This window comes from Leptonychotes weddellii, chromosome 7 (genome assembly GCF_054177405.1).
Source record: "Leptonychotes weddellii isolate Sample4059 chromosome 7, ASM5417740v2, whole genome shotgun sequence".
NCBI classification, from domain to species: Eukaryota; Metazoa; Chordata; class Mammalia; order Carnivora; family Phocidae; genus Leptonychotes; species Leptonychotes weddellii.
The window spans coordinates 86249522-86272703 of record NC_138375.1 but is presented as its reverse complement, the minus strand read 5'-3'; the positions used below and the strand labels follow the sequence as shown (position 1 = coordinate 86272703).

The 23182-nt window shown below is 35.1% G+C and overlaps 1 protein-coding gene across 5 annotated transcripts in view; it reads left to right on the top strand.

Moving 5' to 3' along the window:
* ZFYVE16 (zinc finger FYVE-type containing 16) overlaps positions 1–23182 on the top strand; it is a 50279-nt gene that overhangs the window by 7443 nt on the left and 19654 nt on the right. For 4 of the 5 annotated variants that reach the window (XM_081826668.1, XM_081826667.1, XM_081826669.1 and 1 more), the window contains 9 exons: positions 6925–7033; positions 7687–9941; positions 10837–10933; positions 14138–14299; positions 16396–16538; positions 18730–19105; positions 20355–20477; positions 21177–21332; positions 21889–22113. In XM_081826668.1, coding sequence (XP_081682794.1) covers positions 6964–7033; positions 7687–9941; positions 10837–10933; positions 14138–14299; positions 16396–16538; positions 18730–19105; positions 20355–20477; positions 21177–21332; positions 21889–22113 — 3607 coding nt within the window. In that variant the 5' untranslated portion in view covers positions 6925–6963. The remainder of the gene's footprint in view (positions 1–6924; positions 7034–7686; positions 9942–10836; positions 10934–14137; positions 14300–16395; positions 16539–18729; positions 19106–20354; positions 20478–21176; positions 21333–21888; positions 22114–23182) is intronic. The other variant, XM_081826670.1, reaches the window with a different exon arrangement.

Here is a 23182-nt window from a genome sequence, read left to right as displayed (position 1 = left end):
TCAATATGAACTCATTTTTTTTAATGCTTTGGGTAATAAGCCAGTACTGGTTTATATATTTTATTGTTCAGATTGTTCCAGCTTTGGCCTTTGGGAGCTCTTTCAGTTGACTTCTGTATCCTTTTAACATACCTCCTTCATTGTATGTGTGTATACATCCATGCGTGCATGTGTACATGCACTTTATTTCTGGGATTACATGATGCTCCATGCTCATCTTGTATATTTTCTGCCCCAAAATGGAGCCTTGGTTCCTTTTGTTGGAGAAACCATGCTCTGGGTGCTAAGTATGATTGTTGTCCCTGGGATGTCTTGCTTCTAGGCCCTCTCAGCTAACAGAGCAAGATATATATGTGTTTATACTAATACCTATAAATATTTCACATAAAAAATTAGCACAGATGTGTAACCATCTCTGTCCGTATTAAGCTACCCATGAGTTTATACCGATGTCTCCAATTCAAATCCATTACCATATGGATCATTTTAGCTTCCTTCCCTTTTGCTTATCTAACCTTCCCTTCCAACAGCGAGAAACCTGGCTCCCATCATTAGCCATCCATTTACTTTTTAATTCTAGTTCAATCCAGTATACATGTATAATGGTTCCAAAATTGTTAACCCATACCCCCATGGGAAACAGTTTTATCAACTAGAGCACAATGCTTGTGTTCCTTTTGCCTTCAGCCTTACAGATTCACTCATTTCCAAAGGTAGCACTGTATTTCTCCACCCCTTTCAGTAAGGTTGTTTTATATATTTGTAATAAATGTAGCCTCTTTTTTCACATTCTGCATTCCATTCTGAGATCACCCAACCTTCTAAATAATTTTTTAAAATTTGCATACATTGAGGTTTATTCTTTGTGCTATAATGTGAGAAATGCTTTTAATGTCTTGTATTCACCACTATAATATCATACAAAATAGTTTCACCACCCTAAAAAATCCACTGTGCTTTACCTGTTAATCTATCCCCTACCCTAAACCACCAGCAATCACTTATGTGTTTACTCTCTTTGTAGTATTGCCTTTTCCAGAATGTCATACAATTAGAATGGTACGGTATGTAGAGGTTTTTTGTTTTTTTTTTTTTTAGATAGTGAGTGAGCAGCTGGGGAAGGGCTGAGGGAATCTTAAGCAGGCTCCATGCCCAGCACAGCGCCCAATGCAGGGCTCAGTGTCATGACCCTGAGATCACGACCTGAGCCAAAATTAAGAGTCAGATGCTTAACCGACTGAGCCACTCAGGTGTCCCATGTACAGTGTGTAGATTTAAAAAAAAAATTTTTTTTAAAGATTTTTATTTGAGAGAGAGAGAGCATAAGCGGGGGGTGGAGAAGGGGCAGAGGGAGAAGGAGAAGCAGACTCTGCTGAGCAGGGAGCCCAGCTCGGGGCTTGATTCCAGGACCCTGAGGATCATGACCTGAGCCGAAGGCAGACATTTAACTGACTGAGCCACCCAGGTGCCCCCAGTGTGTAGATTTTTAAAGACGGGCTTCTTTTAGCTAGCAATACATACTTAAGACTCACCCATGCCTTTTTGTGGCTTGTTAGCTCATTTCTTTGTATCATTGAATAGTATTCCATTGCATGAATGTATCACAGTTATTTGTCCATTCACTTATTGAAGGTCATTTTGAATACTTCCAAATTTTGGCCCTTATAAATAAAGCTGTTATAAACATTCACATTTAAGTTCATGTGTGGACATAAATCTTTAAATCAGTTGGGTAAATATGTAGTAGTATGATTGCTGGATCATATAGTAAGACTATAGTTTTATAAGAGACAAACTGTTTTCCAAAGTGGGTGTACCATTTTGCATTCCCACCAGGAGTAAATAGAGTTCCTGCTGATCCACACCCTTGCAGCATCTGATATTGTCAGTTATTTGGATTTTAGCCATTGTAATTGATGTAAAATGGTATCTCATTGTTTTAATCTAGTCCCTAAAGACAAATGATGTTGAGCATTTCATCATATGTTTATTTGCTAACTGTGTATCTTCTTTGGTGAGGTGTCTGCTTGGAACTTTTGCCCATTTAATTGGATTGTTGGTTTTCTAATTATTTAACGTTAGGAGTTTTTTGTAGACTTTGGATGCAAGTCCTTTATCAGATATTATTTTCCAGGATGTGGCTTGTCCTCTCATTCTCTTACAGTGTCCTTTTCAGAGCAGATGTTTTTAATTTTAATAAGATCCAGCTTAATCATTTTTTGATTGGATCATGCCATTGTTATATTTAAAAACTCATCATCAAACCCAAGGTTATGTAGATTTTCTCTTATGTTTTCCTCAAGAAGTGTTATAATATTGCATTTTACATTTAGATCTGTTATCCATTTTAAATACATTTAGGTCTATTATCCATTTTAAAAACATCCAGGTGTAAAGTCTGTATCTAGGTTCATGTTTTTGCATAGGAATGTCCAGTTTTCTCAGCACCACTTGTTGAAAAGACTAGCCTTTCTCTTTTGAATTGCCTTTGCCCCTTTGTCAAAGATACATTGACTATATTTGTGTGGGTCTATTTCCAGGCTCTCTATTCTTTTCCATTGATCTAGATGTCTGTTCTTTTGCCAGTACTCTATTACCTTGATTATTGTAGCCTTCTAAATCTTAAAATCAGAAAGAGTGAGTTGTCCCAATTTGTTCTTCTTTTTCAGCATTATGTTGGCTATTCTATGTCCTCTTTTTTTCCATATACACTTCAGAATTATGAGTTTCCTGAGTCCTACAAAATAGCTTGCTGGCATCTTGATTGGGTTTGCATTGAGAACTGACATCTTAACAATATTGAGTCTACCTATCCCTGAAAATGGAATATATCTCCATTTATTTAGATCTTCTTTGATTTTTTTTATCAGTATTTTGTAGCTTTCCATATATAGGTCCTGTATATATTTTATTAAATTTATACCTAAGTATTTAATTTTTTCAGGTGCTATCATAAGTGGCATTTTTAAAATTCCAAATTCCAGTTGTTCTTTGCTCATATATAGGAATGCATTTGATTTTTGTTTATTAACCTTGTAACCTATGTCCATGCTGTATACTACTCTATTTCGGGAGGTTAGTGTTTGGGGATTTTCTACATTGAAAATCATGTCATTGCAAATAGAGACAGTTTTATTTCTTCCTTTCCAAATGGTGTACTTTTTATTCCCCTTTCTTGTTGCACTAGGAGGGTTTTCAGTACTATGTTGAATAGGAGTTGTGAGAGAAGATACCTTTCCTTGATCCCAGTCTTTGGTGGGAACGCATCCAGTTTCTCATCATAATGTATGTTAGCTGTAGGTATTTTGTAAATATTCTTCATCAAATTGAAAAAGTTCTCCTCTGCTCATAATTTGCTTAGAGTTTTTATCATGAGTAGGTATTGGGTTTTGTCAGATGCTTTTTTTTTTTTGCATCAATCGATATGATTATATGATAATTCTTCTTTAGCCTGTTGATATGGTAGATTATATTGATTAATTTTCAAAGGTTGAACCAACCTTGCATACCTGGATAAATCCCACTTGGTTGTCATGTATAATTCTTTTTATACATTGTTGGATTCTACTTGCTAATATTTTGTTGAGGATTTTTTTTTTTTTAAAGATTTTATTTATTTATTTGTGAGAGAGAGAATGAGAGAGAGCACATGAGAGGGGGGAGGGTCAGAGGGAGAAGCAGACTCCCTGCCGAGCAGGGAGCCTGATGCGGGACTCGATCCAGGGACTCCGGGATCATGACCTGAGCCGAAGGCAGTCGCTTAACCAACTGAGCCACCCAGGCGCCCATGTTGAGGATTTTTATGTCTGTGTTCATGAGCAGTATTGGTTTGTAGTTTGCCTTTCTTGTAATGTCTTTATTTGGTTTTGGTATTAGAGTAATGCTTGTCTTATAAAGTGAATGAGGAAGGGTTCCCTCTGCTACCTTTTTCTGAAAGAGATTATGAAATATCATTTCTTCCTTCCTTAAATGTTTGGTAAAATTAATCAGTGAAGCCACCTGGATCTGGTGATTTGTTTTGTGGAAGGTTACTAATCATTGGTTCCATTTCATTAATAGATACAGGGCTGTTTCGGTCATCTGTTTCTTCTTGTGTGAGTTTTGGTAGCTTCTGTCTTCTAAGGAACTGGTTCATTTCATCTGATTATCAAGTTTTGGGGCATAGAGTTGTTAATAATATTCCTTTATTTTCCTTTAGTGTCCATAGCATCAGTAGTTATATTCCCCCTTTCTTTCTGATATTGGTAATTTGTGTTTCTCTCTTTTCTTGATTAGCCTAGTTTATTAATTTTATTGATTTTTTTTCAAAGAAAAGAGTTTTTGGCTTAAATGTTTGTTTGTTTCTTTCTGTTGGTCTATTGTTTTCCTGTTTTTAATCTCATTTGTTTCTGTTCAATTCTTTGTCATCTTTGCTTCTGCTTGTTTTGCTCTTCTTGCTCTCCTTTTTCTAGTTTCCCAGGAGGGAAACTTAGATGATTGACTTTTAGATCTTTCTTTTTTTAACCTATGCACTTAAGTTATAAATGCCCCTCTAAGCACTGCTTTCACTGCATCCAACAAGCTTCACTTGAATTTGAGATTTTTGCTATCACTTTCCATGATGACTTTTCCTCCCTCCATATGTTCTTTATTTATGGCTTCCCATTCCTGTGTCATAGTTGCACTGTTACTTTTCTGAGAATATTAATTAGTTTCTTTGAAGTTTTCTTCTGTTTCCTGCATTGTCTCTTTCTCCAAGTTCCTTCTGTTTGTTTTGATGTCTATGTTTTTGTGTACTATTGTATATGTATGGTATAACCACAATTTAAAGATGGAAGTAAAAGAAGTAATGTGCTTTGTTAAATTAGGATGACATACCACTGTTACTGAAAATTGTTCTGAAGTTTACCTGTTGCCAGCATAATTACTGTTCCTTTTAAGATGACCTTTTCCTAAGGGTGCTCAACCTTTGAAGTACAAAAGTTTCACTATAGAGTGGCCACTTGTGAATTCCTCCTTATTTAAGTTGCTTGGTATAATGAATTACCTGTATTTGTTGAGTTGTGTTTTTCATCAATTATAGAAAAATTCCTAGCATTATCTTTTCAAGCATACTTGTTTCATGCTCTCTATCTTCTGTATGGGACTCCATTCTCATGATGGATGATTTCTGCCATCCATGTCTCTTAACCTGTTATATTTTCCCCTTTCTTGTCTCTCTGGGCTGCATTTTAGGTTATTTCTTCAGTTAGGTTTTCCAGTTCATTCAGTTCTTTCTTAGCTGTGTCTAATCTGTTTAACTCATCTTTAAAGTATCCTTATTTTTTTTTCTGGACCTCAAGTGTTTTCAGTTCATGGCAGCTATCTTGTAAAACCCTCTCATTTGTTCATTGTCTTTTATTCCTCACTTCCTACTCTATTCTTCACCCCAGGCAACTGTTCAGATGTGCTTCGTAATGTGTATCTTTTTGTTTGTATGTATATATTGCAACATTTGTATTGTTTTATTGTGTTTTACAAAAGTAACAGTATGGAACAGGTTGGAAATTTTTTTTTTTTAAAGATCTTTCACTAAAGACAGTGTGAGGAACATTGCTGTAGAGTGTTCCACTTTCTGGGTTTAGCTAGTTGCTTTGTTTTGATGTCACCTAACTTGTCCCTTTATGCCTGAATTTCCTGTAAATACACAGTTCTAAAAGCTTGATTAGATTCAGGTTCAGTTTTTCAGGGCAGGAATACATTATATGTGATGTTGTATCTTCTACACCAGGCACATAATGTTTGGTTCTTCCACATTTATTGATGGTGAAATTGATCAGTAGAAGTCAGATGTGTTTGCCTGTTCCCACCATTATAAAGTTACGCTCCAACCTTTCATCTAACACTTTTAGAATATATTGATAACCATTGCCTAGTCTGTTAATTGCATTAAGGATTTCCAAGAGATAATTATTAAAATTTTAATAATAAAAAATAAAATTTTAATAATCCATCTGTGTTTATTAATTGGAATTCTTATCTAAAAAACTTTCCCTCAGCAGCTACTTTATTATTCTAAAGTACATTTTGTAAATAAAGGGGAGGATAAATTATTGGCTCTTTTCCCGCAGTGTATCAACTTTCAGAGTAATGAGTTTGTGCCCTGGCAACCCTCTAATGAGTGGTGGTATTTGTTTTTGTTTTTAGTATCATTATGATCTCTTGGTTTTTTATCTATTTGATTTGTGTGCAGTCCTTTGCAGCCTTCATTCATTTGATGTTTGGTTGTCCCATTTAAGACAGTAGGAGCCCCCCTTCAACTAGGCTCCTCTGTCCTTTTGATTTTATCCCTTTAGTTACCGATAGATTCCTTTAAGGAGTCTCAGGCTCATTTGTGGAGTTCTTGAGACAGATCAGAGGTTTATCTACTTTATTCATAAAACTAACTTTTTTGTACCTCTCTTGTATGTTCATTTTCTATTTCTTTAACTCCTGCTCTTAGTTTATTAGTCTTTAATCTTCTGTTCTGAATATAAGCATCTAAAGCTCTAAGCATTTGAAGTACCACTTCTGCTGAATCCCACAAGTGTTTGTATGAAGTATTTTTACTTGTATGTAGTATATTTTATATTATTGTATTATATATTTATATTTGGTATATGGTACTTATAACTATTTTTAGCTTTCAATTGTGAATTCTTCTTTGACTTATGTAACTTAAGTAACATGAGTTACTTAGGTAAGTCTTTTAAAATTTACAGTAGTGTATGTATGTATGTAATGTTGTTAGAGTTGGTTTTCATGTCATTTTGTATATAAGGAGGCAATTTTCCTAATTAAATTGTAGATTCCTCAAAGCAATATATTTATGTCTTTTTCCTGACTATGTTTCTTGGTATTCAGTAGATGGCGTAATATTTATATGTTAGAGAATTAAATGAACTATCATAACTTTTTATTTTCTAGGCATATAAGGATTAAACTCTGAATAAGTCTACAAGTAGGATGGACAGTTATTTTAAAGCAGCAGTCAGTGACTTGGACAAACTCCTTGATGATTTTGAACAGAATCCAGGTTTGTTGGTTTTTAATTTTTGCTGCTAATGGAATTTTTAAGTGTCTGTGATTCAGTTATCCCGGATATAGAGTACTCTTAGCAAAATTTGGTTTCAGTTTTGGTCACATGGTTATATTGTGTAAGTTCACATTTCATTATAATATACTAGCCTATTCTTATACTGAATAGAACCAATAGCCAGAAATAGAAGTAAGGAAACTAGAAGTTTTCTCTACAGATACAAATTTAACTAAAAGAAAGACCTTTAAAATCAACATGAGCCAGCTAAAAGCAACTTGAAAACTTTACATGAATTGGTATTTCATTAATATGAGAGATGTTTTACTCAGCTGATAATGAAGACTAGGAAACTAGAGCGAGAGAACCAAGAAGTTAGATTGTTTTTCAGCTCTTCCTCAGTCTGGTTTTTATAATGCAACTGAGTTATTTTAGGTGGAATTTTTATTACATTGTGACATCTACACTGAAAAGTAAAAACCCTAAGTAGTTTAAATCTAAATAAAAATACTTTTGGAGGTTATCATTTTGTAAGAGAGTAGCCTATTTCTGATCTAAACAAAAGTTTAGTTAGTTTAGGAGTCTTAAAAAACATATTTGTGATAATTTTGCTTTGGCTTTCCTGAATAACATTGTATCTCTATTTTAATTAGATGAACAGGATTATCTCCAGGATGAGCAAAACACATTTGATTCTAACCACTGTTCAGTTTCTTCAGAGTTGGCTTCCTCACAACTGACTTCACTGCTACCAAAGGATCAACAATACATTAATTGTTGTGCTTCATCAGAAACATGCTATGAAACAAATCAGATTTCCCTGAACAAAACGCTTGAGGGACTAACTTCCATACAAAATGAAAAAAATGTAACAGGACTTGATCTCCTTTCTTCTGTGGATGGTGGCACTTCAGATGAAATCCAGCCTCTCTATATGGGACGATGTAGTAAACCTGTCTGTGATCTGATAAGCGACATGGGTAACTTAGTTCATGTAACTAATAGTGAAGAAGATATTAAACAGTTATTGCCAGATGATTTTAGGTCTAGTGCAGATTCTTTGATTGGATTGGATTTATCTTCAGTGTCAGAAACTCTTTGTGCTTCCTCAACAGACCGTGGTAATAATACTGTCAGAGAGGAACAGAATGATGTCAACTCTGAATTACAAAACAGAGAAATTAGTGGAGCTGAAGAATTGGGTATAAAAGTAGATACAACACCTTCAGATTCATGTAATTACAGTGTAAAAGAGAATTTAAAGGATCAAAAGATCTCTAATCAGTTAGAACCAGTTGTTGATTTTAACATGCCATCTGATTTGACTCAACAAAGTTCCGAAATGTTTGATGCCAAAGACAGCCTACAACACAAGGACCAGCCATGTGAGTTACTGAAAGCCGATAAATGTTTGGTAAAAGAGGAAGTAGATGTGGCAGTCATAGCTGCCACAGAATGTTTAGAAGAAGGAGACCACACAAGTGCTTTGCCTTGCAATTTTCCAAAAAATGAAGATTTATACTTAAATAATTCAAATGCAAAAGATGAAAATTTCAAATTACCTGACTTTTCCTTTCAGGAAGATAGGACTGCTATAGTTATAAAACAGTCTGCAAAAGAAGGCTCAAGAGATGTAGATCTTAAAGATAATCAAGATGTAATTCAAGATTCCTCTCCAAGTCCACATGTTTCAGGTGAAGAGATGTACTCCTCACTGCCCTGTCTTCCAGTACCTGGGTCTTTGTGTGGATCATTAATTGAAAGTAAAGCACATGGTGATTGTTTACCACAGAATGAACGTAAAGATAACATACAAGATGCAGTGCCAGTGCATGAAGAAATACAGAAGAGTGTTATTCTGGGTGGGGAACCATTGGAGGAGACTGATCTTTCGAAACAAGAAAAATGTAAAAACATAATTGAACAGGTGGGAAATGGAAAGGTAGAGTCCAACCAAATGGTAATCAGAGTTGAGTCTTTGGATCACCCTGGTAACACAAACTCTTCTGTAGCTACAGAATCTCAGATGGAGCTTTCTGGTGCTAATGCCCCAGTGTTTCCTGATCATTGTGAAGGTATCTCTTTTTCAAGCAATGATATTGATGGGCAAGACTTAGATTACTTTAATATTGATGAGGGCATGAAAAGTGGTGCACTAATTAGTGATGCTGAACTTGATGCCTTTCTGACTGAACAGTATCTTCAGACTAGTAACATAAAATCGTTTGAAGAAAGTGTAAATGACTCAAAATCTCAAATGAATCAGATAGACACGAAAGGCCTAGATGATGGGAGCATCAATAATATGTATTTCAACGCTGAAACAGGCGCTACTGGAGAAAGTCCTAGCATTAATATGATTTGTGAAACAGTTGATAAACAGAATACAACAGAAAATGGTGGCCTGTCTTTAGGGGAAAAAAGTACAATTCCAGTTGAACAAGGGTTATCTAACAGTAAATCTGAGATTACGAATGACTTATCAGTCTCTGATATTAACAGTCAATCTGTTCATGTTGGAGGGGCCAGACCAAAGCAGTTGTTTAGCATTCCATCAAGACCAAGGAGTTCAAAGGAACCAAATAAGCCAGATGTTCCAAATACGCCTGAAAGTGAGCCCAGCATAGCAAATACGATTGTTCCAACCACTTGTACTACCGATTCTACAATTGATCCTCAGGTTAGCTTCAACTCTAATTACATTGATATAGAAAGTAATTTTGAAGGTGGATCCACTTTTGTAACTGTGAATGAAGAATCTGTACCTGTAAACACTTGCAAAGAAGGCCTGGTTTTGGGCCAGAAACAACCTACTTGGGTTCCTGATTCAGAAGCTCCAAACTGTATGAACTGCCAAGTCAAATTTACTTTTACAAAACGGCGACACCACTGCCGAGCATGTGGGAAAGTAAGTTTAAAAGTCTTTGTCTTTTATTCTTTCGAGACATTTTAAGTGAAAGTGAAATTTAATGTGACAAAAAAGCTGATTAATAGATAAAAGTTTTGGATAGTTTAAAATCATTTTTCACTTACATGGAAATATATAAAGCACTGTCATTTTATAGATTGCTTGAGGGTGACTAAATGTCACCTTGTCATGAGTATGATGTACTGGGAAATGAGGAATGCTAATTACTAGTTTTTGTGAAATCTAAGAATATGTCTTTCTCTCTCTAACATTAACACATGAGATGTCCCAAATTCAGTAATATACCCCTGTATCATTGAATTAATTTCAAGACCACTCTGCAGTTAGTATTATAGTCTATATCTAGGGAAACGTTGGGGGGTGGGAAGCAAATTGGCTGCCACAGGTTCAGAATGCTGAAGCTGACCTTGTTTGCATTCTGACTGCCTTGTCTATAAACTCTTAAGGGTTGCCTATAGAAATAACACTGCATTTTTTATTCAGCATTTTTTAGTATTATGTTGGTCTCAGATCAACCCTCCTCTCTTTTAGAAAAATAATAACATTCTACTTTTAAAAGTTTTAAGTAAAGGACCACAGAAAACTTTTTAAATTATAAACCTATTCATTAAAGAAAATTTTTGTTCTTTTCCAATTAGCAGAATTGATTTAAAGGAATTCTCCTTGTCAGAGACACGATTTTAAATTGCAGAAACCTCATTGAAGTAAAACAAATAATCATTTTAATAACTGCCTGTGATTATAGTGATCAGAAAAATTATATAATCAGAAAAATGGTGTTTGGTTAATTAGATTTTTGGCTCCTCTCCCCCTGCCTTCCATAGGTATAAACGTGCTTGACACAAAACCAAATTTGATATTTTATTCTTTATAGGTATTTTGTGGTGTCTGTTGTAATAGGAAGTGTAAACTACAATATCTAGAAAAGGAAGCAAGAGTATGTGTAGTCTGCTTTGAGACTATTAGTAAAGGTGAGTATTAACCTGACATATTTTCTTCCAGTAATTGAATATATCTTAAAAACAATTGGATTGTGACAAAGATAAACTTCTTTATTTTCTTAAGGCGAGGACCTAGTGTTGATTTATCTGGCTTAGGTGGGACATCCCACGGCTTGGTTTCTCTTCTTTTTGTTCTACTCTCACAATTAATACTACCAATCTGGAAAGGAAGCATTCAGTTTCTGGAGTGGCAGTTCATTAACTTTTAACAGGTACCAAGTCCCTAAATGCTGCATTTCATCTGCCTATTTGTTTTGTCATCATCATTGTCATCTTTCATCCTAATCTAAACATTTATAGAATACTTAACAATAAGTAGAATTCAGTGTTATAAATTAATAGCATAAGGCAAGATAATAGTTCCCACCTTTTTGGAAATTACACCCTAAGATGGGAATACAAAATAAGGTAATAATATTTATGAATTTATAGATAAGTTCATATCTGTCACAGTATTGGCACATTTTTGTCTCATACATTTTTTTCCCTTCTCAATTTTAGAATTTTGTTTGTATGTATTTCCCATTGTTTCTGGCTCCCTAGCTTAGCTACTACCGTTATCAGCAATTATCTTGGTGGTCTTATTTGTGTTCTCACAGAGTGTGTGTGTGTGTGTATGTGCATTGTATTGTGTGTGGTTTTTTTTTTTTTCCCTCAAATACACATTTGCTCTTCTTGGCATTTTCCCAAAGATTTGTTGACAGTTTAATTCCCAGCAAATAGTACTTGGGACTTTTCAGTACTCGACCTGTATATTAGCTCAGGTATTGCTTCCTGTTAGCCAGGAGAATAAATACCTGATAATAATTTGTTTTTCTCTTTTGAATGAAGATAACTTTTTTCAGCAATTCTCCAAAAAGCTCTGATGTGAGTCTATTAGCCTGAGGTAAGCTGCTTTTCTCCCTGCTGTTGACCTCTGCTCTGGAAGATAATAGAGTGTAAACTTTTTATATTTCCATCTTACCAACATTGTTTATGAAGAGGTTAGTTTAAGACTCTATAGTTGTTTTGTTTTTTCCTGTGCTATTTCAGTAGCCTAGAAGCCTGCTGGAGCTGTTAGCCAGACAACCTGCTGGAATTCAGAAATATGAGAGCAAGTTCCCATAATAATTCTCTCTCCCCACTTGAAAAATAAATAGCCATGAAGATCTGAAACATTATTTGAGTTGACAGGTCAGATTTTTGGGTGAACATTAAAACATTTTGACTGTAAGTTTCCAGGAGAGGAGAAGATACAGTCATTAAAGAGACTCAATAGGATGTTGAGATCATGCTTTGGTTTATCAAAGAAAATACCTTGAAATGAATATGGTTATCTAGTTATCTGTTTTATTTATAATGTTATGATATAGCATGTATTTGCACTTATGGTTCTGTGTAACACTAATTTATATACCACAAAAAAACAAATACAAGTTATTTTAATATCAACCTTAGGGTTGAAGATGGTAGAAGTGATCATTTAAAATAATGTTATTAGGGGCGCCTGGGTGACTCAGTCGTTAAGTGTCTGCCTTCGGCTCAGGTCATGATCCCAGAGTCCTGGGATCGAGCCCCGCATTGGGCTCCCTGCTCAGCAGGAAGCCTGCTTCTCCCTCTCCCACTCCCCCTGCTTGTGTTCCCTCTCTCACTGTCTCTCTGTCAAATAAATAAATAAAATCTTAAAAAAATAAAATAAAATAATGTTATTAAATAAGATGAGAAAGATGGCACAGGGTTGTAAGACAAATTCCATGAGGGATTAAAAGAAAAGATAGTTTAATTAGAGATTATAGATAATGAGGAAGTTGTGCTGAGACTGTATAAGTTTCAGGGAAGCCTGCATGTGAGTGCCATTAGGTAGATTTGGGGCAAGTTGGACATTACTCAAAACCTGGAGTAAGATGTATGGATTTTATTTGGTGAGTTGAAGCCATTTCATGAGAGTGCTATCATTCAGTGGCACTTGAGGAGGATTACTTTAGCAGTGGTGACATTTATAGTAGATTGGTTTGGAGAAATGATGAGGGGAGAGCTACCAGTGCTGTTCCATGTCACTTGGATGAAAAATCATTCAGCAATATTCAAGCAGTCTTTTGCATTTTGGAGCTCCAGTTGTGAACAGAATATACTCCTGTTCTCATGGAGTTTATTATTTCATGGAGCTTAGGAATGTGGGGAGAGGTGTACAGTAAGCGAAGAGAATATCAGATGGTGATAATATCCTAAATTAAAGTAAGAGAGTGTAAGAGGGATAGATAGTAACAGATTGGTGGCAAGAGGTAGTATTTTTTTTTTAAAGATTTTATTTATTTATTTGACAGAGAGAGAGAGAGTGAGAGCAGGAACACAAGCAGGGGGAGTGGGAGAGGGAGGAGTAGGCCTCCCGCTGAGCAGGGGGCCTGATGTGAGGCTCTATCTCAGGACCCTGGGATCATGACCTGAGCTGAAGGCAGACGCTTAACCGACTGAGCCACCCAGGTGCCCCAAGAGGTAGTATTTTTTAATGATAGGCAGAGTTAGGCTTTATGATAATCTGACATGTGGGCAGAGACTTGAAGTGAGAGAATAAAGCTATGTGAGTATTTATAGGAAGAACAGTCCAAGCGGAGAGAACAGTAAGAGCAAAGACTACACTAGGAGAGTGCTTGCTTGACTTGGTGAAGAACCAGGAAGCCTGGATGGCTGGATCATAATGAACAAGTGGGATAGTAGTGAGAGATGAGGTCAGAGAGAGAGCTAAGTAGGAAGGCAGAGGAGGTAGTAAGATTTGTAGGGATTTGTGAACCACTGTAAAAACTGAAATCTTCACTCTACTTGGGAAGCCATTAAAAGATTTTAAACAGGAATGATGTGATAGGATTTATGTCTTAAAGGAATCACTCTGAACTGTGTTGAAAATATACTATAGGGGTACAAGGATAAAAACAGAGACAGTCATATTAAATAAAGTCATATTTTCTTTAGTAGATAAACATATGCCAAATATAATATTGAAATAACTAATTGGTAGCTTGTATTGAAGTAGAGTGCTGCCAACTGGAGTAAGGACATTATCTTTGCCAAGTGCCACTTCTTTTTCTTGCTTACCCACTGATTTCTTTCTCCTCACAACTTGAAAAATAGATAATTTATAATAATTTACTTTGAAGTTCAAAAGTATTTTAATATTTTAATATTTGTTCCCCTTTCTAGCTCAGGCGTTTGAAAGGATGATGAGTCCAACTGGTTCTAATCTTAAATCTAATCATTCTGATGAAAGTGCCACAATCCAGCCTCTTCAGGAGACTCAAACATCCGGTATACCTTCACCTACAACTTTACCGATCTCAGCACTTAAACAACCAAATGTTGAAGGTAACTAGAAAAAAATGCTGTGTCTTAGACTAAAGATAATTTTTTAATGGAATTTCTAGTTTGATAAGGTTTAGTGAGGACAGAGAGACAGACTAGATATCAGAGGAGTTTGGTACAGGGAACTGGTATGTGTGTGTTAGAAGGTTGGAAGAGCAAAAGGGGCATACTCAAGTGACTCAGAGATTACTAACTACAGGAAGCAACCACTATTCCTAGGGTTGGAATAATGAAATGTGAAAGGCAATATTCTAGAACTCAGTTCAGGAGTACTGAGAAGTGTTTGGTTCTCAGACCTGGGATTCAGGGTGTGACTGGTGTTGTGATTTCTGGGAGAACACCATATAGCAAATGCTGGAACCATCAGGGGGCTTCACAGGATTCGTGTTCAGTGAATGAAGGAGTATTCCAGGCTTGATGGTCGGAGTACTGCAAATCACAGGGCATGCACCTATATCCGGTGGTACTGCTGATGCAAGGATCCTGGCAGGAACTAGAAACAGAATTCTTTCTCTTTCCACCTTCCAGTATCCCACCAATGCTATTGGCAGAACGTGACCAGAGCCAACCAGCAAGGGAGTCTGGGAGTTGCACTTCCCAGACTTCAGCCTGCCATCAAAGAGCACCTTATGGAAGGGTGGGTTTGGGTTTGAGAGACAATAGGTAGATAACTGGCATATCTCCCTTTCTTTAAAAATCTGTTTTTAAATGTATATTTTACCACAATAAATATGTTTTTTAAAATCTATTTAAAATTTTTTGGATTCTCCATTCTTTTTTATAATCTGTTGTAGTTTAGGACCTTGAGTAAAGCCTGTGTACATTTTTTTTTTTTTAAGATTTATTTATTTTAGAGAGTGAGAGAGTGAACAAGCAGGGGGTTGGCAGAGGGAGAGAGAGAATCCTGAAGCAGATGCCCTGCTGAGTGCGGAGCCCAAAGTGGGCTCAATCTCAGGACCCCGAGATTATGACCTAAGCCAAAACCAAGAGTTGGCTGCTTAAGTGACTGAGCCACCCAGGTGCCCCAAGCCTGTACATTTTTAAATACAAACTATTAGTCTCTAACTTGCTAGAAAATTACTGTAAATGTCAGCTAAAAACAAATTCACATACTTCTGATAATTACTTTGAATTTCAGTTTATTTCTTAATATAGCTATTTTCTATTTGTCATTATAACTTAGATAAGGAGATCAGCATATATGGTTGTATGTTACAGCTCTAAAATGAATAAATATGCTTTAAAAATATTTATATGTTCTCTTATATTGACATCCTAAATTACTAAATTATAAAAGTGTTGCAAATACATGAAGGATACCTTATTTAGTATGTCTACCCATACTGCAAAAATTGTATGTAATTCTAATTTTATATTATGTTCTGGAAGGTAGATGTTGATCCTTTGATTTTTATATTGTCATAAAGCCATCTGGCAGCTATTTTCATAACCTTCCTCTGTGGATGCTTTGTAACAAAAGAAAATACATATTTATGCTGATATCTAGTTATTTCCTCCAAATTTGGGAGGAAAATATTAATAAAGGTCAATATCCACATTATAAGAACAAAAATATGGTGCTTCTCTTATTAAGTACATTAAAAATAAGAAATGACCTATTTTAAATAAAGAATTTTAAGAAAATGACCTCTGATGCACAAGTGATCCTGTTTCCTTTTTTAGACTTTTTATACTTCTTTCTGTTCTTCCCATGTTTTTCTTTGCTTATCTGTCATGCTCTGGTCTACATTTTTCCACCTTGTGCCTTAGTCTTTAAATTGTATTCATTCTTCACTCACTACTTAGTAATACAGGCTTTAAATTTGCCCTCACTGTCTTAAAGATATAACCTCTCCTGCCCACTCTTTTTCTGAGCATATGATTCCTAGGGTTACTCCTGCCTTTGTATAAATTAGGAAAAGACTTCATTCCAGTTAGATGAATCACAAAAGGCCACTTCTTTAGGCCTTTGCAGCACTGAGAAGGCAGGTCTTGCCAATGGATAGCAGAAAGGTTTTAAAAACATTTCCCACTTGATTTAGTATTAAATCATTGCAATATACCAAATTCAAGTGCTTTACTTTTTAAACTGATTCTAGGATTATGCTCCAAAGAACAGAAGAGAGTATGGTTCGCAGATGGTATACTGCCCAATGGTGAAGTTGCAGATACAACAAAATTATCATCTGGAAGTAAAAGATGTTCTGAAGACATGAGTCCTCTCTTACCTGATATGCCCTTGGTAAGGAATCTAAAGAATGACTTGTTAATTTAATAACATTTTATTTTAAATATATTTCATAGTGTGATTATTAGAGTACTTTTTTTTTTAATGCTGTGAGCTTCCTAAAATGACAAACATGATGTAGTGAATATATTTTAGATTTTATCTTTTTTAATGTCAGTTTAAGGTAATGATTCTCAAACTTACTGGTCTCAGGACCCCTTTATGCTCTTAGAAGTTACTGAGAACTTCAAAGAATTATAGATTATGTGGGTTATACCTAGTGATAATTACTGTATTAAAATTAAAATTGTGTGGGGCACCTAGGTGGCTTAGTCGGTTGAGTGTCCAAGTCTTGATCTCAGGGTTGTGAGTTCAAGCCCCACATTGGGCTCCATGCTGGGCATGAACCTACTTTAAAAATAAATAAATAAATTTGGGATGCCTGGGTGGCTCAGTTGGTTAAGGGTCTGCCTTCAGCTCGGGTCATGATCCCAGGGTCCTGGGATCAAGTCCTGCATCGGGTTTCTTGCTCAGCAGGGAGCCAGCTTCTCCCCCTGCCTGCTACTCTCCCTGCTCATGTGTTCTCTCTCTCTCTCAATTTGAGAAATAAATAAAATCTTAAAAAAAATAAAATAAGTAAATTTATTTAATTAAAATTGTGGAAAAAATTTAAAATTAATTTAAAAATTAATTTGCTGTAGTAATAGAAATAATATCTTTATGAGACATATTTTATTTTATTTTATTTATTTTTTTTTAAAGATTTTATTCATTTATTTGAGACAGAGAGAATGAGAGACAGAGAGCATGAGAGGGAGGAGGGTCAGAGGGAGAAGCAGACTCCCCGCCGAGCAGGGAGCCCGATGCGGGACTCGATCCCGGGACTCCAGGATCATGACCTGAGCCGAAGGCAGTCGCTTAACCGACTGAGCCACCCAGGCGCCCTATGAGACATATTTTAAAACAAAGTTTAGTGAGAGGAATAACACTGTTTTACATTTTTGCAAAATTCTTTGATGTCTGGCTTAATAAAAGACAAATTCTCACATCTGCTTCTATACGCAGTCTGTTGTGATATGTTGTTTTTGGTTAAATTATATGAAGAATATCCTAGGACCTCACTGACTCCCTGAAAGAGTCTTGGGGACCTCAGAGAACCCTGACCCACATTTTAAGAACCCCTGGTATAGGGAAATAGAACTGAGATTTAGTAATTTAATTTAGACTAATATTTGTTTAATGATTTTCAAACATCCAGCAAAGTATCGGACAATGTTATTTATGTTTGCATTTACACAAATGTGCTAGGTGTTAAATAAAAGATACGTAATACAGAATTCCAGCCAACTAAGAACTTTCACTGTAAAATAGCAAAATATTCATAGAAGCGAGTATTCATACATGCAGTAGGAATGCTTTTATTTAGTAAACAGATATTTATTGAACATCTACTCTGCCAGTTACCTGGTTTATCCTGTGTGTATATATTAGACAAGATCAGTATGTATCCTGCTCTGTTTCACATACCATATAAATGTATGCTGTTTGTCAGGGTTCATGAGCTAGAATTTACAAATAGCCCTAATTACCACAAGCACCTACCCTCAATTGATATTTTAACAAAATGAAAGTTCTAAACAGCCTAGTAAGTTTTACTTGAGTTCATAAATGCTTCTCATTTAATACTAACTCAGGTTTGGCCAGTTTAAAAAGAAAGGGGCTTTATTGAAGCTGGCTTGAAGTGTTTATTAGTGGTTACTATTGAGGAATACACCTACCACTCTGCTTCCTAACCATTCTCCTTCCTGCCTTCCCCCTGATCTGTCCCTTGCTACCTTTCCCCACTCAAGGCTTTTGGGCTGTTGTCAGAAGGAGAGTTTGGTTAAACTAAGTTTGCTTACTGTGTGATATGGTACAGGATGCTGAAGTTCTCCTTGCCTCCTTTTTCTAGTCTATAAAATTAAAGTCATTAATACCTACCCAAGTATATGATATGGTAAAGCTAAACCTTACTCTTCTGAATTTAAAGGAGTAAAATGGTACTGTTTCTTGGCATATTTGGCTTTTGAAGAGTTTCTGAGCCCATTTTGGTTTTATTTATTCTTATTAAAAAGGTATCTTTGGCTATAGAGATCAACATTTCACAGTTGAATAGAGAATATGAACTGATGGTTTTGGTTTTTTTTTTTAATTCCATATTTTACAGACAGTAAACACAGTGGATCATGCCCATTCTACAGTGGAAAAAGCAAACAGTGAGATAGGAGATATTACAAGAAATGAGATAATTCGGAGTCCTATTTCTCAGGTTCCATCTGTGGAAAAACTACCTATAAACACAGGAACTGAGGGGTTACCTACTTCTTGTTCTTTTACACTAAATGATGATGTTTTTGCAGAAGTTGAGGGACCATCTAGTCCTACTGATGTCTTAGTTCATAGCAATTTACCTGTTGCTAGTACTTCAGATTATAGGTTACTGTGTGGTATTGACAAGAATGTTTGCAATAAGATTAGCCTTCTACCTAATGATGAGGACAGTTTGCCCCCTCTTCTGGTTGCATCTGGAGAAAAGGGATCAGGTAGGATAATAGTTATTTAAATTTTAAAAAGGTTTTCTTTGTTTTTTGAAAAAATGTACTGGTGAATTTTGTGATGTATGAAATGCATTTTTTTTAAGCTGAGACAATTTGGTTGAAATATGTACTATAGCTTGGTATCTTTAGTTTACAAAAAGTCTTGTTATGTGAAACCAAATTCTAAAAAGATCTGAACTTTTGAGTTGAATAAATATGACTCATTTATCTCATCTTGAGTCCCTAATTTAGAATGAGGAAAACGTTTAGTTTGACAGGGAAACTCATACACTTTTAATCCTGAAAATACTTCCATTGTGTTAGAGTTTTAACTCTGTATCATTTTTTTCTCAGCCTCCCCCCTCCATACCATTTTAAAGGTGCAAAGTGCCTAAAGAAGAGAGTATTGGATTGGACAGCAAACCTAGGAATTTTAGTTTCTCATCTGCTACTTGATACACCTATGACTTGAAGCATGTTATTTAATCTCTTTGGGCTTCAGTTTCCTATGTAAAAGATGAGAACCTATTTGATCTCTAAGGTCCTTTCCAAGCTGGAGATTCTGTGGCTAGCTCTCACCTCAGAGTAGTTCCCTAGGGATACATCCTTGTCACCCCAGGCATTATGCTGCATCCTGCAACCTGAAATGATTGTGTTCTGTGCATGATAATATAGGGGAATGAAGTTTAGGATCTCTGTTCTGTCACTGGGAGCTATTTCATGAACCTGGCTATAGTGGCAGAAATACCTTAAGCCCTGTACTTCGCATGACATACATATTTTCCTGTTGATTGTCAAGATCCTTTTTTACACTTGGTTGGTGACATAGGGCATATGGCAGCAAGCAGTATGTACAACCTGAGTCTAGATTATTTTAAGAGTTGTAAATTTCAGAATTTATAATTGGAGTGGCTGGCAGTCTGGAATCCACTCTACAAAAATGTTTGTTTTAAAATTGTACAGGGGCTAAAATTGTATAAATATGCTATTTAATCAACGTATTTGTATATATACTATATATATAATTTAATATATCAGGATTTATATGTTTTACAGTGTTAATATCTTTAAGTAGAAAAGTAAAAATTAGTATATAATCGTTGTCTAGGGTATTAACTGATTTTTATGAAATAGATTTGCTTTTGTTACTAAATTTGATAAAGCCATTGGTGGATTTATAAATCTGGTTTTTTTTATTGCAAGCATATTTAACGGGAAGTCATATTCTAACTAATATGTTACTTTCATGATTTAGTGCCTGTAGTAGAGGAACACCCATCTCATGAGCAGATCATTTTGCTTCTTGAAGGCAAAAGTTTTCATCCTGTTACATTTGTCCTAAATGCTAATCTACTGGTGAATGTCAAGTTAGTATTTTGTAAGTAATGATTGATCTTTCTTTGCCTAATTGGTGTGTAGGATTTCTGAAATTAATTAAATTTTGACTGGCAGTCATGAAAAGTGAGCAGCATTGGTATTGATTTGTCAGCCACATATAAATATAGATTTTGCAAACTTATATTGAGTGGGACTTGAAACCTTAAAGATTTTTACTAGTGTCCTGCATTCAGTCCTAGGTTAAGGATATGGGCTCCTAGCTGTACCTGATGCTCATAATACAATTGACTGTATTTCATATAGCTTTTAGATAAATTGAAACTTGTTAATTGAGCAAGATTCTTGATTTAGTAGCAATAAAGACAGTTTTAAAGTAAGTGACATGTGACCTAATTAAAAGTAAGGAAGTAAATAATCCTCAGTACTCATCATTGACTCTCTCAGCTTTCATTCTCTGACACAAACTTGATTCTTACTCACTACATTTCAGCATAATAGTGCATCTTTTATTTTTATTTATTTTATTTTTAGTTATTTATTAATTGACTCCATAAGATAGTCTTTCATCCTTTCTCTTTTTTACATTAATCTTATACAATTCAATTTAAAGTTTTTTTGTGAGGAGAACTTTGGGGAAACAAGGAATTTGAAAAGTTATGCTTCATACTAAGGATGACTATATTAGTTTCTTTGGTTAACAGAAGTTGACATTTATAGTTGTATGCTTTTATCACTTAAGATTCCTCAGACAAATATTGGTACTTCTCAACCAATGGACTTCATGGCTTGGGACAGGCAGAAATTATTATTCTGTTATTATGTTTGCCAAATGAAGACACTATTCCAAAGGACATCTTCAAACTATTTATCACCATCTATAAGGATGCTCTAAAAGGTATAGCATTTTATTTTGAATTGTTCAGACTGGAGGGAATGGATAAATTAACTAAAGGCATTTATGCTTTTGGCTATGCTAACTGTACTAAAGATTTATGAAGAGATTGATGATTTCTTAAAAGATCTTAGTCATCATTTTCAGTCTCCTTAAATCTAGCATTTTATGTGATTAGTGTCTTTACACAGTTTTTTTTTTTTAATTTTAAAAATGGAAATATATTTGCCTTCTTGATTTTTTTTTTACACGTGTCTATATACTTATCTGTGTAAGATTGGGGGAGACATGATGAATTTTCACATGGTCATGCAGTAAAGAGAAAAATTTAAAACCACCTATGGTTAGAAACATTTTCAGATTTTTGTTCACAATTCCCAACTTCCAGGATTAACTGAGCTTTGTGCACACAAAATATTCAATAGATGCTTCTTCAGGTGTGGAAATAAGAAAAAAAATCCACATTGCTGTTATTTAAGAAAGTTTATACTGCAACATTCAAACTCAGAATGCCTTTTAAAACAACTTAAAGTCTTTTTATTAATGATTTTATTTCCAGGAAAATACATAGAAAACTTGGACAATATTACTTTTACTGAGAGTTTTCTCAGTAGTAAGGATCATGGAGGATTTCTGTTTATTACACCTACTTTACAGAAACTTGATGATCTCCTATTACCAAGTAATCCTTTTCTTTGTGGAATTCTTATTCAGAAGCTAGAGATTCCCTGGGCAAAGGTTTTTCCTATGCGCTTAATGTTGAGATTGGGTGCAGAATATAAAGGTAAGTTTTAGAATAAGAAGTTAAATCACATAGGTTCAAATGTAAAATAATTTCAGGGATATCATTAAAATCAATTTTTTAAGGGATTTAAGGGGACTACTTTTGTTTTGATATACTTTTTTTTTTTTTTAAACTTTATTTATTTGTGAGAGAGAGAATGAGAGACAGAGAGCATGAGAGGGAGGAGGGTCAGAGGGAGAAGCAGACTCCCCGCTGAGCAGGGAGCCTGATGTGGGACTCGATCCCAGGACTCCAGGATGATGACCTGAGCCGAAGGCAGTCGCTTAACCAACTGAGCCACCCAGGCGCCCCATGTTTTGATATACTTTTAAAATTCCAAGACAGCCCTCCTCTACTACTAAATGAGTTGTCTAGACAACCTTGGTATGTCATGAAGTTTCTAGATGTTCATAATTATACTAACTTACCTTATAAAAAATTTTTTTTAAATCTCAGAACGAAATATATAAAACATTGAAAAGTTTTCTTAAAAGCATGTACTGTAGGGAGTTCATTTTGTTATGTTTCCTGTATTTTAAGAAGGTAAATGATTTCCCCTCTGAATTTGTGTATATCACAAAGCCAAACATGAAGGATTGTGAAATAATGGCCCCAGTTTATGTATATGGTTATTTCTAAGTTGAAATCATTTTTAGTGTTAAAATTTTTGAATTCCCACCCTTTATCCTTGACTTTTTTCAAGAAATTATTTATTTATACCATGTAAAGTATATCTAATGAAGTTTCAGGCATTTGATTCTAATATAATTAAATAGGTATTTTCTTGGAGGAAAATTAAAAGGAGGGGATTTATAAAACTTAAAAAATATTTCAAAATGGACAAATTCAGTGAAAGAGATATAAATCTCTCTCTTTGGCAAATTTATTAAACTCTTTGATTTTGTGGGGGAGGTCTTTACCATTAACAATTTTTTTTTTTAAGATTTGTTTATTTTAGAGAGAGAGAGAGAGGAGGCAGGAGCGTATGGGAGCTAGGGGAGGGGCAGAGGGAGAGAGAGAATTTCTTTTCTTTTTTTTTTTTTAAAGATTTATTTATTTATTTATTTGA